Source organism: Electrophorus electricus, chromosome 12, assembly GCF_041902795.1.
Source record: "Electrophorus electricus isolate QZ-2024a chromosome 12, ASM4190279v1, whole genome shotgun sequence".
NCBI classification, from domain to species: Eukaryota; Metazoa; Chordata; class Actinopteri; order Gymnotiformes; family Gymnotidae; genus Electrophorus; species Electrophorus electricus.
The window spans coordinates 16,393,769-16,408,053 of NC_137508.1; the positions used below are offsets into that span (position 1 = coordinate 16,393,769).

Consider the following 14,285-nt stretch of genomic DNA (forward strand, 5'->3'; position numbering starts at 1 on the left):
ACAAGTCAGATCGGTGTGTTAGATGAGGTTTAGAACTAACTATATGGTAGGCCTGTTTGTGGCTGTTCAGTGAACAATCTTAGATGTTCAGGATGAGACTTATGTGGACATTTTGAATCATGGCATTCATACAACAAATGTAAATTTTGATAACAAAAATGCATGCGAATCTTCTACACATTCCACATTTAAGGCTTAACGATGATGGGTTTCATCAAGTCATTAAGTGGGAGGCATATCAATGACAATATTACATTAATAATAGATATAACAACCACTCACCTTCTCTGACTGTTGAGTTGCGGCCACATTTAAAATCGCCGTCAGCGTTGTGTGTTGAGTTGCTATCCAATATGACCATTCCAGCGAACATCATTTGTTTATTTTAAACAGCAGCGGTAAAATACTAAAAGCATAGTTCATTCATATTTCAGACAGTGTTCAAAAGTTTCCTCATGCCCTCCACAACATAGGGAAGTTCAAGACGTTTTCGGAACAACTACATTTTTCAGTTTCTTCTATGAAAAAAATAAACGTTCTTAACTCGTCAAGTGTTAACACGACAAAGTAACCACAGATAAAGCCTGTTTGGTATCTTAAAACATAAATAAATAAAACATTTATTGTCCGCTCAAAAGTTTTACGGTTATGCCATTTGTATTCCACTTCCTCCAAGTAAGATAAATCTCAGTGACTGGAGGGGAAAAAAATGAAGTCAACAACCTCGCGCTGAACTGTCGATAGCTGAATTCCGGGGCCCAGACGACCGTTACGAACATGAAAAATCATAATGCCAGTATTTTGTCCTCTAATGAAACTAGTACATTAATAAGACACGTAGATAATAAAATATAAAAGTAAATTGTTGATTGGGATAGAGAGAGACAAGAAATCGCCGCAATTTGGTCTGTTTTGTCATGTTGTAGAGTTCCTCTTTCGTGGGCTGGAATTTGACTCCCGGTTCCACGAAGCTCTCCTCCACCTAGTGGCTAGTGCTCTAATAGATATAACTACAGTGAACAGAAATTAATATATAAAACTACAATGAACAGAAATCAGTCGAAGTTACTAATTTTACACAACGTTAATGTGTGACGTCCTAGCACACAGGCGTTTAAGAAAATGGATTATTGAGGTTTTTTTTTTTTCACACGGCACTAAAAATAGATTTTTATGTTTAAAAGAATAAGAAACTTATCAAAGACAGACACACGGTTTTGGTGTATAAAGAGGTCGACTTCTGAATCTTTGCTGGTATTTAAATGCCACAAACTAGAACAAGCCACTTGCTACAGCCTGTTTCTGCGAAACAAATCATGGGTCTGTTGGCACCAAATAAGATTCATGACAGCTCTGACAAATGCCGCTTTGAGTGAAGTCTGAGAACTCGTTAGTAGTCATCTTTGACGTTTCAAATAACACAGCACAGCTTTGTACACTGTAAACACAAACACATTCTCATCATGCACGGTCTTCTAAGTCAGTTAATGTATTGTATTAAAACCTATATACTGAAACTAAGATCATATGACTACATGAAAATAGGTGACAGCCCCCGTGCCGCAGCAGCAGGACGCCCAAACGGCTCTTGATGAAGACAGACATTTACTACACACGACGAAACAATACAGCTTACGGCACTCACATTAAACAAACACGAGGACCATGAACAGGACGATGACCGACATTGAACTACACACACGCACACAGGGGTTTAAATATATACATAGATGAAACGAATAACAAGATGCAGGTGTGTTGGACAAGGGACAAGATGCAGATGTGTTGGCAACAAAGAAGGGGCAGTCCTGATGAAAAGCGTCAACAATGACGACTCCACATGCACGTCACGGGCCGTACCACGTGACAAGTGGGAAGGGGAGCGTACCGTTATAATTGTTAGTCACTGGACATGATAAAACATTTGCTGAAGTCAATATTTATTACTAATCAACACTAATTACGTTTATTGTTTTATAGAAATACTTTTACCACTGGACTGCACATATTTAAAACCCCATGCTCTACTGGATGTTTTTAAGAAAAGTTTCAATTGTAAGCAATTGTCATTGGATTTTTATTCTAGCTTTGAACTGAATGTGTTTTAATGGAATCAGTTTCATCCAGTACTATATGCTGAGATGTATTGAAATTTTAATATTCATGTTTGCTGTTGCACCAAGCCACTGATCAAAGACTTTTTAAATCATATTGATTTTTAAAATCTTGTACAGTGTGTCTGATCATACACAAAAGCATAGACGCATGCTACACCTTTTGTTATCATGTGGTTTATTAGTTTTAACATATGTGATTCAGCCTTTTCTGATCATGTTTGAAGTCTCTTTTCCATGTCATATTATTAAAACGTGTGCCCCAGCCTGCTGAGGTCATATGCTGAATCCCTCCACTGCTGCATGTTACTGCTGCTTTTAATGTGGTTGTTGAGACTCAGTAATGGCCTTCCCTTTGTTTTAACTGTGGAATTAATCTCATGAGTTTTCACCTGCCAAAATATTATGGACCTTGTTGCCTCATTTAGAGTCATGCGTTCTAAACCTAAATCTGAATTTTGGCTGAACTATGTTACTTGTGCAGCCATACGAGAATGTAAGAGAGCTGAACACAAATGGGTAAAAAAGACAAGCTGTATTTTAAAGTACAGCTGGTGTAGGTATCAGAAAATTGTTAAATCTGAAGACTTTTTTTGTTTATTTTTCTGATATCGTTTTTTTGTTGTATTAACTTCTTTTAATAATATGAATGTTGTCCTTAATATGACCTGTCTTAAGGTCTCCTTGGATACTTCTGAAATGTTCTTACATTTTTTTGCTGAGTTCTCATTTCACCCCCTTATTATGATGCAACACAAGATAGCAGAGCTGCTGTTTTGAATCAGTTTAAGCATGTTTCTCTCTTTTAAAAGAATTCACTAGTCATATGAATTTGCTTGTCCTACAGCCTTTTTAAAGAGGTCAAACCGAGGCTTTTATCTAAGATTAAGCCCTTTTTATCATTTAATGAGTTTTTAAGGATTAATGTGTAATGTCCTTTATGTTGGCATTAGTCAGGTCTCTGTCTGATGTGTACGGTTGTCCAGAATTCTGAAGCTTGTCTTCTGACAGGAACTCACAAGCATGAGCATATTTCCCCATATTGGCTTCCTATGCATTGTAAATTCAAGGTTTTATTATTTGCTTATAAATCTTTGAATGACCTAGCTTCAACACATCATTCTCATCTATTAACTCCCCATGTCATTCAGATCCACTGACCATCTCCTGCTGGTCATTCCCAAGTCAAGGATAAAGCATAGTGGTGATCGAGCTTTTGCAATGATAGGTCCCAAACTCTGGAATGAGCTTTTACATGAGAGCTGCTCCTTCTTTTATTACAACCTTTGTTTTATTGTGTTATTTTCTTCTATTTTTCTTGTATGTAGTTTAAACTGGTCTTTGTGTATTATTGCTCTACTTACGTTTTTGCCAAATTTGACTGTACAGCACTTTAGTCAACTGTTGTTTTTAAATGTGCTTTGTAATTGTATAAAAGAAATTAAAATAGTGATATATATTAACATAGTAAATAAGAAGTAGCTCATCTAATTGTTTCCAATTGGCCTATTCTATCAAATGCTAAATTTAAATAGTGACAATATTTTATTTGTGCAGAAATTATTTATTGCTAAACACATCCATACAAATAAGCACATAGGACAAACAGAAAAGATCCGTTTGGGGGCTTATTCATGATTTCATGGGCTTATGCTGCACTGATTACTGATCACATACATGTGCACATACAAGCACATTATTCAAAATCCAACTTTATTATAGCGCAAGATTAACTATGGTTGCATACACTGCACCAGAGCATTGGCAAGATGGGCCAAAACCAGTGCACAAAAGATCAGATTAACTGTTAACTGTGTAGATAAACAGCTGTTGGAACAAACATGGAGTTGGAATAGACATTTACTGCAAATAAGTTTGCATGTGTTCTGACAACAAAGAGGTAGGCCTGTGATTAACTGACCATGATAATACAAGAAAGTGACAAAGGACTTCTGTCATGTTGGTAACAATGCCATTTTCAAAGCAACTGAAAGTGACATAAGCAAGACACCAGCTAATAACCAAGTACAGTTTATTAACATATTTGAAACCACTTTCAAAAAAAATTGTGGTAAATTACTTCCAACTTTGAGGCATAGTGGGACAGCGGAGTTGGTAAGCAGAGAAAAGCTGATTATGCATTGGTAGGACACAAGAAAGAAGCAATTCAGAATAAATTCATGCTACAGTTAAGGAACTTTAAAGTAAACAATGCTTGAAGAGACCTAAACACATTCATGTCAGAGCAATCTCAAAACAAAAAACAAAACAAGAAAATCCATATGCATATTTGAAAAGCAAATGCCTAACTACCTTAACTTCTTTAAGGCACTCCTTCATCTTGGTCCATCAGTGCTGTCCTGCTGGAGAAAACATCAGCAAGCATGTGTTTGGGGATCTCTGAACCACGCACTTTAAGTGTATAGCAAGCATCTTCAACCTTGCTAAGACTCTGTCGGAGAGTATGAAGCTTTTTGGACACTTCATATGGACCTGTGTTACCAATATAAGAGAACCCATCGTGAATCTCCCGCAAGAAGTTGCTAAGCTCAAAGGGCGTGTCCATATCACCATTTCCGACACTGCTGATGCACATACGCATCAGCTCACCCGTCAGATCTGCCACACCCAGCAGATAATCAGTGTGTGTGACCTGGAAGGTCAAGACACAGGTGCCTGGCCACAAAACCTCAGCACCTACCTGCAAAGAAGTTAAACAATGAAAATCTGAATAATAAAATATATTTTCTTGTATTTCGTAAAACAAGAGCCACATTTCAAGAGCAAACAATATAGGCAGAGCATAGATATTTCACTTGAAACAAAGTAAATAGGTGAAGCATTTGCAGGCATAGCTTAATTTGAAAAGACATCAGTTAGTACAACAATGTAAAATAGTCTCTAAGTTAAAACCATCAGGATAAACAAAAGAGAATACATAAAAACCCTTAAGGGTAAAGAGAAATCAAGATGTGTAATATGTTTTAAGCTATTTTAGCCTTCATGCAATTATTTACATAGAATAATGTCAGCAGCCATTGTAGACAGCCACTGTAGTATCTTAAAATAGAGGGAACAAATGGAGTTTTAAGTGCGATCCAGAACACATATGAAAATGTAGAGAGGCTACTTTCAAATAGAGTGATAATGCATAAGCTATGTTTACATCAAAACATATTTTTAAGGTGAAAAGAAATAGCAGCAAATAGTTTTATTGAATAGCTTTCAAATCCTAAGAAAAACTAGTAAGCATTAACATTAAAACATCTGTAAAATCCTTATTCAATTCTAAGACAATTGCACACCACACTCTCCTGTCTCTTTTATTTCCATTAAGAGTCACCAACCTTTGTGTCCATCTTCTCATGTCTCATGAATACAAGGCGTGCATTGATCTCCTCTAAACTGATCAGAGTGCGATGTTTGATGAAATGATGGAAGGACACAGCCTCTACATATTCCTGAACCCCTTACAGAGAAAGAGAGAGATTTATTTTTACAATAGTATGATTATCCTATAACATCACCTAATCATGATTTTCAATAAGTGAAGGAGCATTAACAGGCATCAAGTGTCATGTATGGAAAGGTGTAGGCACATAAAATCTATCTATACTTGAACTTGTATCTATGTATAAAGAAAGTGCCCTGCTATACTGAATTAAGGAGTAAGGTTCCTTACATTTCACTTACTGACCTTATTTAATAAACAATCAAATTTATGAAAAAGTGTCATCATTGTGTCATTGGCACCATGCGCCTGTGCCCATATTAGGTAGTCTGTGTCTAATGCTTTTGTGTCAATAAGAAAAATTAATGAAATTTTTGGAAAATCGATCTGTCGTACCCTGTGGTAAACAAAAATGTCCTATGTACATTTTTCTCCCAAACCTCACTAGAGTCTGTGAATTGTGAGGATATTAGTGTCTCAAAATACTAAATTTGTGACAAGTAATCTAAACCTACTGTGTGCTGAATCAGCTTACGACTCGCAAACTAGTAAACGTGTTATTGTAGTTAAGACTAGCAAACGTGTTATTGTCGTTTTTTCACTTGTAGATTTTTCAATTAGGTTTTTAAACTTGAAATTGTCAGTTAGTAATGACAACTAAGGCCAGCATAAATAAATATATTTGTTTATGATTTATTAGTACTACCAACGTTCACTACTATAAACAAAGTCCAGCAGAGACAAGAGCCCTCCATATACTTACGACATGATCAGGTATGACAAAAAATAAAAAAATAAAAATAGTGCCATTCATCAAGAATGTCTGATCCAAGATTTCTGATGCCATAGACCTTACAAGCCACAATGTTTTTGATATCAACTACATAAATAAGGGCAAACCATCCATTAGGTGTTTTGTTCCTTTTCATCCATCCATTGCTCACTACACTAAATTTTTGATGAACATTTGTAACCTTCAGAGTGCCTGAACACAAACCTGTGGCTTTAACTGTTATTTTTTTGTTAGTAATATATTTAATATTAATTTTGCATCACATACTAAATTATAATTTCAGGAAAATCACTTGATGAACGCAAGCACAATTATGTTGTGTAAAGACAAGGTGAGGCGAAACACCACAGTGGCATAGTACTCCTTTTGTATCTGCCCTGAGTAGCACCATCTAGTGGATAATTTACTGCTTGCTAATCACGAGTTCCAAATCACAAGGTGCTTCAAATAAATAAATAAATAAATAAACTAAACTAAACAAAAAAAAACAACACGATTTTTTTAGGGGGGGGAGGGATTTTGTGTAATAACCTTACAAAATGTAGAATATAACAATCCTTCTTGCAGATGAAATGTTGAATGTTGGGTTTTCTACATTGAATGCACTGAGAACTCTCCTGGAGGCAGGAAAGAATACACCTTAGGATGTGAAGATATTCGATTTAGAAGCCATAACCTTTCTCAAGGAGGATCGATATGGTGTAGACAAGCTACCACTCCAGGAGTTGATCCTGAGGCATGCTAAATTTGTTGATTTCAGGCAGAGGTCAGACTACTGCTGTACTCAGAGAACCCATCTACACTGGGAACTTTAGAACCCCATGTAACGAATGTTATGATTTAAACATCTACTTTTTCATACATAAACTGGCTCTTCCTACTACAAATTCAGAAGCATTCTGCTTACACAGATGATCAAGGACCACTGTCCAAAACATTCTGTTTCTCTGGAATCTCGGTGTACTTTACTACAATTTTGAATACACACATACATACACATACATACACACACACACACATATATACACACACACACACACACACACACACATATACATACGCACACACACACACACACATACACACACACACACATACATACACACACACACACATACACACACACACACACATATACATACACACACACACTGTTCAAACAGCTGTGCTGGTTTCCGCCACTGTAAATTTCCCGTTTAAGAACGGCCCACAAGTTCTCAATAGGGTTTAGGCCAGTCGAGGAAGGGGGCCATGTCACGATTCTTTCATCTTTAAGGCTTTACTGGCTAGCCACGTAGTGGAGTACTTCGATGCATGTGATGGAGCATTGTCCTGCACAGAAATCATGGTCTTCTTGAAATATGCAGACTTTTTCCTGTACCAGTTTTAGGAAAGTGTCTTCAAAAAACTGGCAGTAGGTTTGGGGGTTGATTTTGAGTCCATCTTCAATCTGAAAAGGTCCAACTAGCCCATCTTCAATAATACCAGCCCATAGCAGGACCCCACCTCCAATTTGCTGGCATCTGAGTCGAAGTGGAGCTCTGTGCCCGTTACTGATCCAGCCATGGGCCCATCAATCTGGTCAATCAAGAGTTACTCTCATCTCATCAGTCCACAAAACCTTTGAAAAATCTGCCTTTGAAAAATCAGTCTTGGCCCAGATGTTTCATCTTATGTCTCTTGCCTAATAATTGTACAGTGTACTTTTGGCTGGACTGTGCAGGGCCCAGTTTAATTGTCTAATATGTTGCAAGCCACATGTATGCACTTCATTCTAAATAAGGAATCTCAAATAATCTCAAATCTCTAAAACAGTTGCATGCATTCTGGGAGCTAGAGTCACTGGGCATTGTTATAAGTATAAAGAAATCCCAGAAGAAATTGAGACTCTCCAAGACTTTGATAAGACTGTAATCTATGTAAACAGATGATACCAAGGTGAGTTATCATGGCAACACAAGAGGCCAGCTCTACTAAACCACTTTAGAATTACAAAATGAAGGCTTGAAAGATTAGTGTGAACATTAAAGACAAATGTGACACTCTATACTTCATATAAAGCTATGCAGGATTATGTGCAGCAGGGCATATATGAAGATGTGCCAGATGATGATTTAGTAATGCAGAAAGCAGCTACTTGGAGAACAGAAGAACCAAACCAAAAAAAGACTCTAGAACCCCTTAGTCCTATCCAAGAGCCTGAACGTTCACCTCTGATCTTACGCTCAAAATCTTCCACTTGCTTACTAGATTTACTGACAACACACTTTCTTAAGGAAATTCTACCTGAAGTAATTGATCCTTTACTAAATTTAATAAACTCCTCCTTGAACATAGGCTACATACCCAAATAATTAAAATTAGCAGTAAATCAGACCACTTATCAAAAAAAATCTAACCTCAGCTGTCATGTGTCAAAGTACAGACCGATCTCAAACTTTGCATTTATTTCCAAGATCCTAGAAAAAGTTGTAGCTCAACACCTAAGCTCAAACCTGAGTCAGACTCATTAAATGAATCAATTACACCCAATTAGCAGCGTGCATGTCAAGACTGTTGATTCTGTTGGTTGCCCATTACTCGGCTACACCTTGTCATGATTTTTTTCCCCCATGTTGTATTATCTTTTCTGCAAAAATCAGCAATTAAACACAGTGATGTTCGACTGCTATTATTTTTGCACATAACTGTACATAAAAGCCAGACACAAGGGCACTGACACACAGCATACTACAATACTTGTCATGCAGTAAATCAGCAGTTACAGTAATATATGTGTAGTAATTTAATTTGAAGAGGAATGCCAGCAACATTTGAATGCATTTCAACAATATGTGAAATGTTAAATAAGGCAGTTAAGTTAGAGATATTGCAATATCTACTCACTGGCCACTTTATTAGGCACACATATTTGTGCATTTTATAAGCATACAATTATAGAATATAGGCATGTATTAATGTCACTGCTGAGTTGGCTGAACATATCCAGCCAGTAGAACTCCTATATACAGAAAAATGAAAGATTGTGTATGATCACAACAGACCTAAAGAATGGTTATAATTATTTGTAATGAAGTAGCTGATGGGTGTACAATATTTCCATGTCTGCACTTTTCATCATTTGAGTTTTTATAGATTTTTCACTTTGTGAAAGTGCAAACAAGCAAAATAACAAGTACACAGTTGTTTAAAGTTCTATATGAAAACATAAAGCAAATAACTTGGTTATGTGGTACAACCACAGACAAATTTGTGTCATGAGGTCATGATTCTACATTCTGGTGTTTCTGTGATGTGACTAACCTGATGTGAATGCTTTGTGGAACTGGTAGAGATCTTCTCCTCTGAGCTCCTCAGCTATTTGACCAACCTTCTGCCTCACAGCATCCAGTTTGACATCTGCCTCATTCAACACCTCTTCCACATTGGGTACACTGTTGTTCAGTCCAGTACAAGATTCTTACTCTTACTGTCATTCAGTTACAAACAAATTTATACATTTGTTCCCCTCCAAGAACAGGTTCACATTCACGGTTAATGCTATGGACAAGATACATATCAAAATCAATGCTAGAATCAGAAAGTAACCAGGAATATCAGCATCATCATAATCATCATCTAAATTGAGTCTCAGTTCAGAATCAGAAAGTTCTGTCACATGTTATAACTCAAAGTGGATGGATAGCACTGTTCTAACTAAAAAAAAAAAAACACTTACATGTTATGCATTACCTTCTAGATATCAGCTATATACCATGATAATGACTAACATGGATATATTACGCAGCCATAGGCAAAACCGTTTCCCAAATAATGTTACATCCAAAGTGACAGACAAAACTTCTAGGGTAAAACAACTTCAGCTCAGCAATTTGGATCTAACTTTATATTAACATGGTTTTCTTAAAATGGCATTCTGATTAACTTAACTGATTCAGTGGGGATAGGGCAGAGGGGTATTCAGGGTGCATCTCTAATGACATTTCCATACACTGTAATCTTACCATGTCCTACCTTGTCACTCTGTGCAGCAAGAATATTGTTCTTTTGCTCTCAATCGTGATGTCTCGACTCAATTTGACCAGGCGCTCATATTTGTCATGTTTGGTGTCGAGTTCTTGTTGAAACACTGTCAGCAAAAAGAAAACAGTAAACTGAATAACAAGATCTCTGCAGCAGAGGGTGATATAGCTTCTTACTTACAGAGAAATAGCTAGAAAAAAGATGGAAAAATAAAACCCGTGAGTCACACCTTACTGTTAGTGACAAGCTGACAAGGCCAGAATGAGCTAGAGCAGGTGCATTTACTATTTGTATATTGTATGGATAAAGGAATTAAATTATTTCAGAGCTTTCCAAAGCAGATCCCTTCTTTTTTTTTACCATGACTTGTGCAGCTTTTTAAAATGTACTCAAGATTCAGGTACCATAATATTAAAACATTACAATTACAATAATGTTTTACATATTTTATAACAATTATAATTTCTATCTGTACCAGTCCTTTTATTAAAAATACTTTTGCAAAAAACAGCATCACATTTATTGCAAACAAAATGCAATATCTAATCTAGCAATGCACAACCCTTTATACAGATTACCAGCAAGTGTATATTAAGTGTAGAGAACAATATAATATGCATATTCACTTTTACCTATATTATTTAGTGCCAAAACTAGTATCTTAAATACGCCAACGAGATGAGCTAAAGACTGAATTGGCCCTAGGATAATTAGTGACGTCTGGGGCTTTGTTCGTATCTGGAAACTGTGGGGTAGCTACTGCTACGCAACCACACAGAAATCGAGATCCACGTAGATATTACATATTAACAGATAATCAGCAGTGTCCCTGTCTAACGAAGCTGTCACATTAGATTTGACAGACTTGCTAACGTGATTATCCTAGCTATCTTTCAAGTACCGCTTGTGCTGTACTAAAAGATGGGCTTTACCTTTGAATGCGGCAATCAGAAGAGAAGACGTATTTATAGAATAATCTGTTTTCTGTACTGACTCTGTCTTCCGTTTTCTGCCGCCCCCATCACCTGAAAGAAATTTCAAGTTAGCTAGCTCCATTTCAATAATATTTGCCGAGTGCTTTAGCTATGATCTCAACTTCAGCTTTACTAGTAACCAAGCTATCTAGCGTTAGCTATCAACATTACTGAAAAAATAAAAAGCTCATGTTACCTTCTCTTTTACTCATTTCCCTTGGAGAAAATATTTTGCAATGCCTTTAAATCTGGGGTTCAAGTATTTGTGCCTTGTTGTTACACCCACGATTGGAGAAAAAAATGTTAGCTAGCTAGCTTAGCTACCTGGCTAGGAGGTACTGGTTCAAGACTCCATTCACATACGAAGCTAACTATTATAAACATATGTTTGTTGTAATAGCTGCACATAAATACACAAATTAATTATACTTATTAATTCAGAATGAACAGCAATTACCAAAGTATGGTGGACGGGTTAGTATCTAACTAGCTATTTTCCTTTGCCTTCAAAACCCGTAATATATACGACGAATTTAACCAAAGCCCTTTCTCATTCGTTCACACTTACGCTAAGTGTACAGAATTACACACTTTGGTGACGTATTACATACTGTGCGCAAGTGCGTAGCCTGTAACTAGTTTGACCTTTTGAAGAGGGAACACTACTTCTCGCAGAAGATATTATTCCTGTCTGTTCATAAAGCGTTGCCAGCTGCGATATTTTTAATTTAAAGTTGTATTTTGTGCTTCATGAGTCTCACGAAAAGCAAGCAGAAATGAACAACAAACTACTGTTTTCATTACAGAATCGAATGCACTCAGAATGCGAGAAAACAGCTTTTCTCCCATGCACTTACATTTGCCTGAAGTATTTTACTGATGCGCAACATTACCTAGTAGACACTGCTTGTGTTTATACTATAGTGAAAGCGTCTCGCAGTTTTAATGCTTACATCTGGGATACATTCGTAGCAGGAGGGTAGTAAATATTTGCTCTTATGATACATACTGCATTTGTTTGGTGCATGGGGAATTTGGAGCAAGTCAAACTGCCTAAAACGTACACCACTTGACATTCTTGACATTCCTTCTTCTTCTCCCTTAAACCAAATTATGCAGACATGAAACTTGGTCAATAGGTAGTAGTCCCTCCCGCTACTCAGGCACATGACACAAGGCTGATCGGACTATAGGTGGCACTATGACGCACCCAAACGCGTTCCAGTGCAGAAGTTGCACACCGTAAGGCCTAGAAACAAAATTCCACTTCCAATGAATTCCTTGGCTTAAGACAAATAAAAAAGACTCAAGAAACACTTATTTCTGCGCAATTAAAATTTTTGCTAATTTTTGCTAAACATACTTTTGCAAACTAGTCCTAGGTTTTCACCCATTACCACAGCCTTGGGGTCAAAATATTCAGTAGTGACCGACCCTCAATAATTATCAGTAACATTTTGACATTTCAAAGCAATATGGCCGCCATATGCAAAATGACTTTTCCGGTTAAGCGCATATTTTGCATTAAATGCTATAACTCATGAAGGCTTCATTCAACTTTTATTTAATTTCATAGACAGTTTAGCTCCCTAATGCTGGGGTGCCCTATTCATTTTGGTGAGTGTAGGTCAATAGGGGGCACTATAAGCCCCAGAAAACTATCTCAGCATCCCAACATCAGATCAAACTGACACTTGCAGCTTGCAATCACCATTGGCCAATCAGCTTTCAGAAAGGTAATTGATAGGCTTAACGTTGACCAGTCATGATAAAACTTAATTAATATGGACAAATCTGGATTCTTTGTGATTCTGTAAAGTTTCAAAACATTTGGCCAATATCGGGCGCTATTCCAAGAAAAAAGTATATCTCCTACATATTTTCATTAGGAACATACAACTGGAGTCAAATGATGCCTTGCAATAGTCATAACATATTTGCAATTGCAAGTGCTATTCAAAAATGTTTAGTTTCGTCACATTCATTAATTGTATAAAATTTGCACTTTTCAAACTAGTCCTAGGATTTTCATTCAATCACATCAATTCAGGTCTTGAAATAATCTTTAGAGTCTAAAACTAAATGATTATCAAAACATTGTTGACTTTTTGACTGTATTTGCCTGCAATACATTGAACAAATGGGTACCAGTATCACTTTTCTGAGTCATATCACTGAAACGATAACATAATTTGTCTGATTTTGGCCAAATTGGAAACCCACACTCCTATTCTGAGCAAAGATGCAAATTTTGAAGCAAATCTGTTACTGGGAGGCTCTGGAGTGAAGAATGACCTATTTTGCTTATAATCTTAAGCCTAGTGTTTTCATAATTAAATGGGCAAGAGTCAGGAAAAGTAGTTCACATCAACAATGAAGTTTACAGACATACATGTAATGATAGACTGGTGTTACCTACAAAATGTGGGACACTTATAGCAGGAGGCTCTACAGTGCACAATTACCTGCTTTGCATTTACTCACAGGCCTTGTGTTTTATGACAGACCTTGTGTTTGAATACTTAAGTGCAATTTTACACAGTTTAAATCCTTAAATGATGGGATGGAGGGCAGGGGATTTCCCAATCTATATGTATATATGTCTATGTCTATACATTTGTCTTTGCAAGCACCTCATTCAAATTTCCAGTTCATCAGAACCATTTATTTCATTGTCACCTAACCTCAACCACCTACTTCACAGCATCTTCAGTAAAAGTGAACAAAGTCAGAATATCATGTGTTCATGGAGGGTGGTTTCTGTGCTCACATTGCTTCATGTCAGACTTTCAAGAATGTGCTTGGACCCAGCATTACCATTTGCGGCTGTATTTATTCTTCTTATTGTTGTTATTGTTATTATTGTTGTTAAATATGTCTTTAAAAACTTTAGGTGTAGGAAATCATACACCCCTAGGTAACTATGACAA

The 14,285-nt window shown here is 36.7% G+C and overlaps 2 protein-coding genes across 9 annotated transcripts in view; both read right to left on the minus strand.

Moving 5' to 3' along the window:
- Nucleotides 1-996, minus strand: part of disc1 (DISC1 scaffold protein) — a 38,215-nt gene extending 37,219 nt beyond the window's left edge. For 3 of the 8 annotated variants that reach the window (XM_081724465.1, XM_081724464.1, XM_081724468.1), the window contains exon 1: nt 283-996. In XM_081724465.1, coding sequence (XP_081580591.1) covers nt 283-376 — 94 coding nt within the window. In that variant the 5' untranslated portion in view covers nt 377-996. The remainder of the gene's footprint in view (nt 1-282) is intronic. The other 5 variants (XM_081724466.1, XM_027027132.3, XM_027027142.3 and 2 more) reach the window with 3 other exon arrangements.
- A 3,133-nt stretch (nt 997-4,129) lies between these two features.
- Nucleotides 4,130-11,945, minus strand: tsnax (translin-associated factor X). Its single transcript, XM_027028277.3, has 6 exons — nt 11,552-11,945; nt 11,314-11,406; nt 10,373-10,487; nt 9,662-9,792; nt 5,462-5,583; nt 4,130-4,815 (listed from the first exon to the last, which is right to left on the minus strand). Exons 1-6 carry the CDS (start codon nt 11,565-11,567, stop codon nt 4,438-4,440), a joined length of 855 nt encoding a protein of 284 aa, XP_026884078.1. The 5' UTR covers nt 11,568-11,945; the 3' UTR covers nt 4,130-4,437.
- Nucleotides 11,946-14,285: the final 2,340 nt, after the last annotated feature.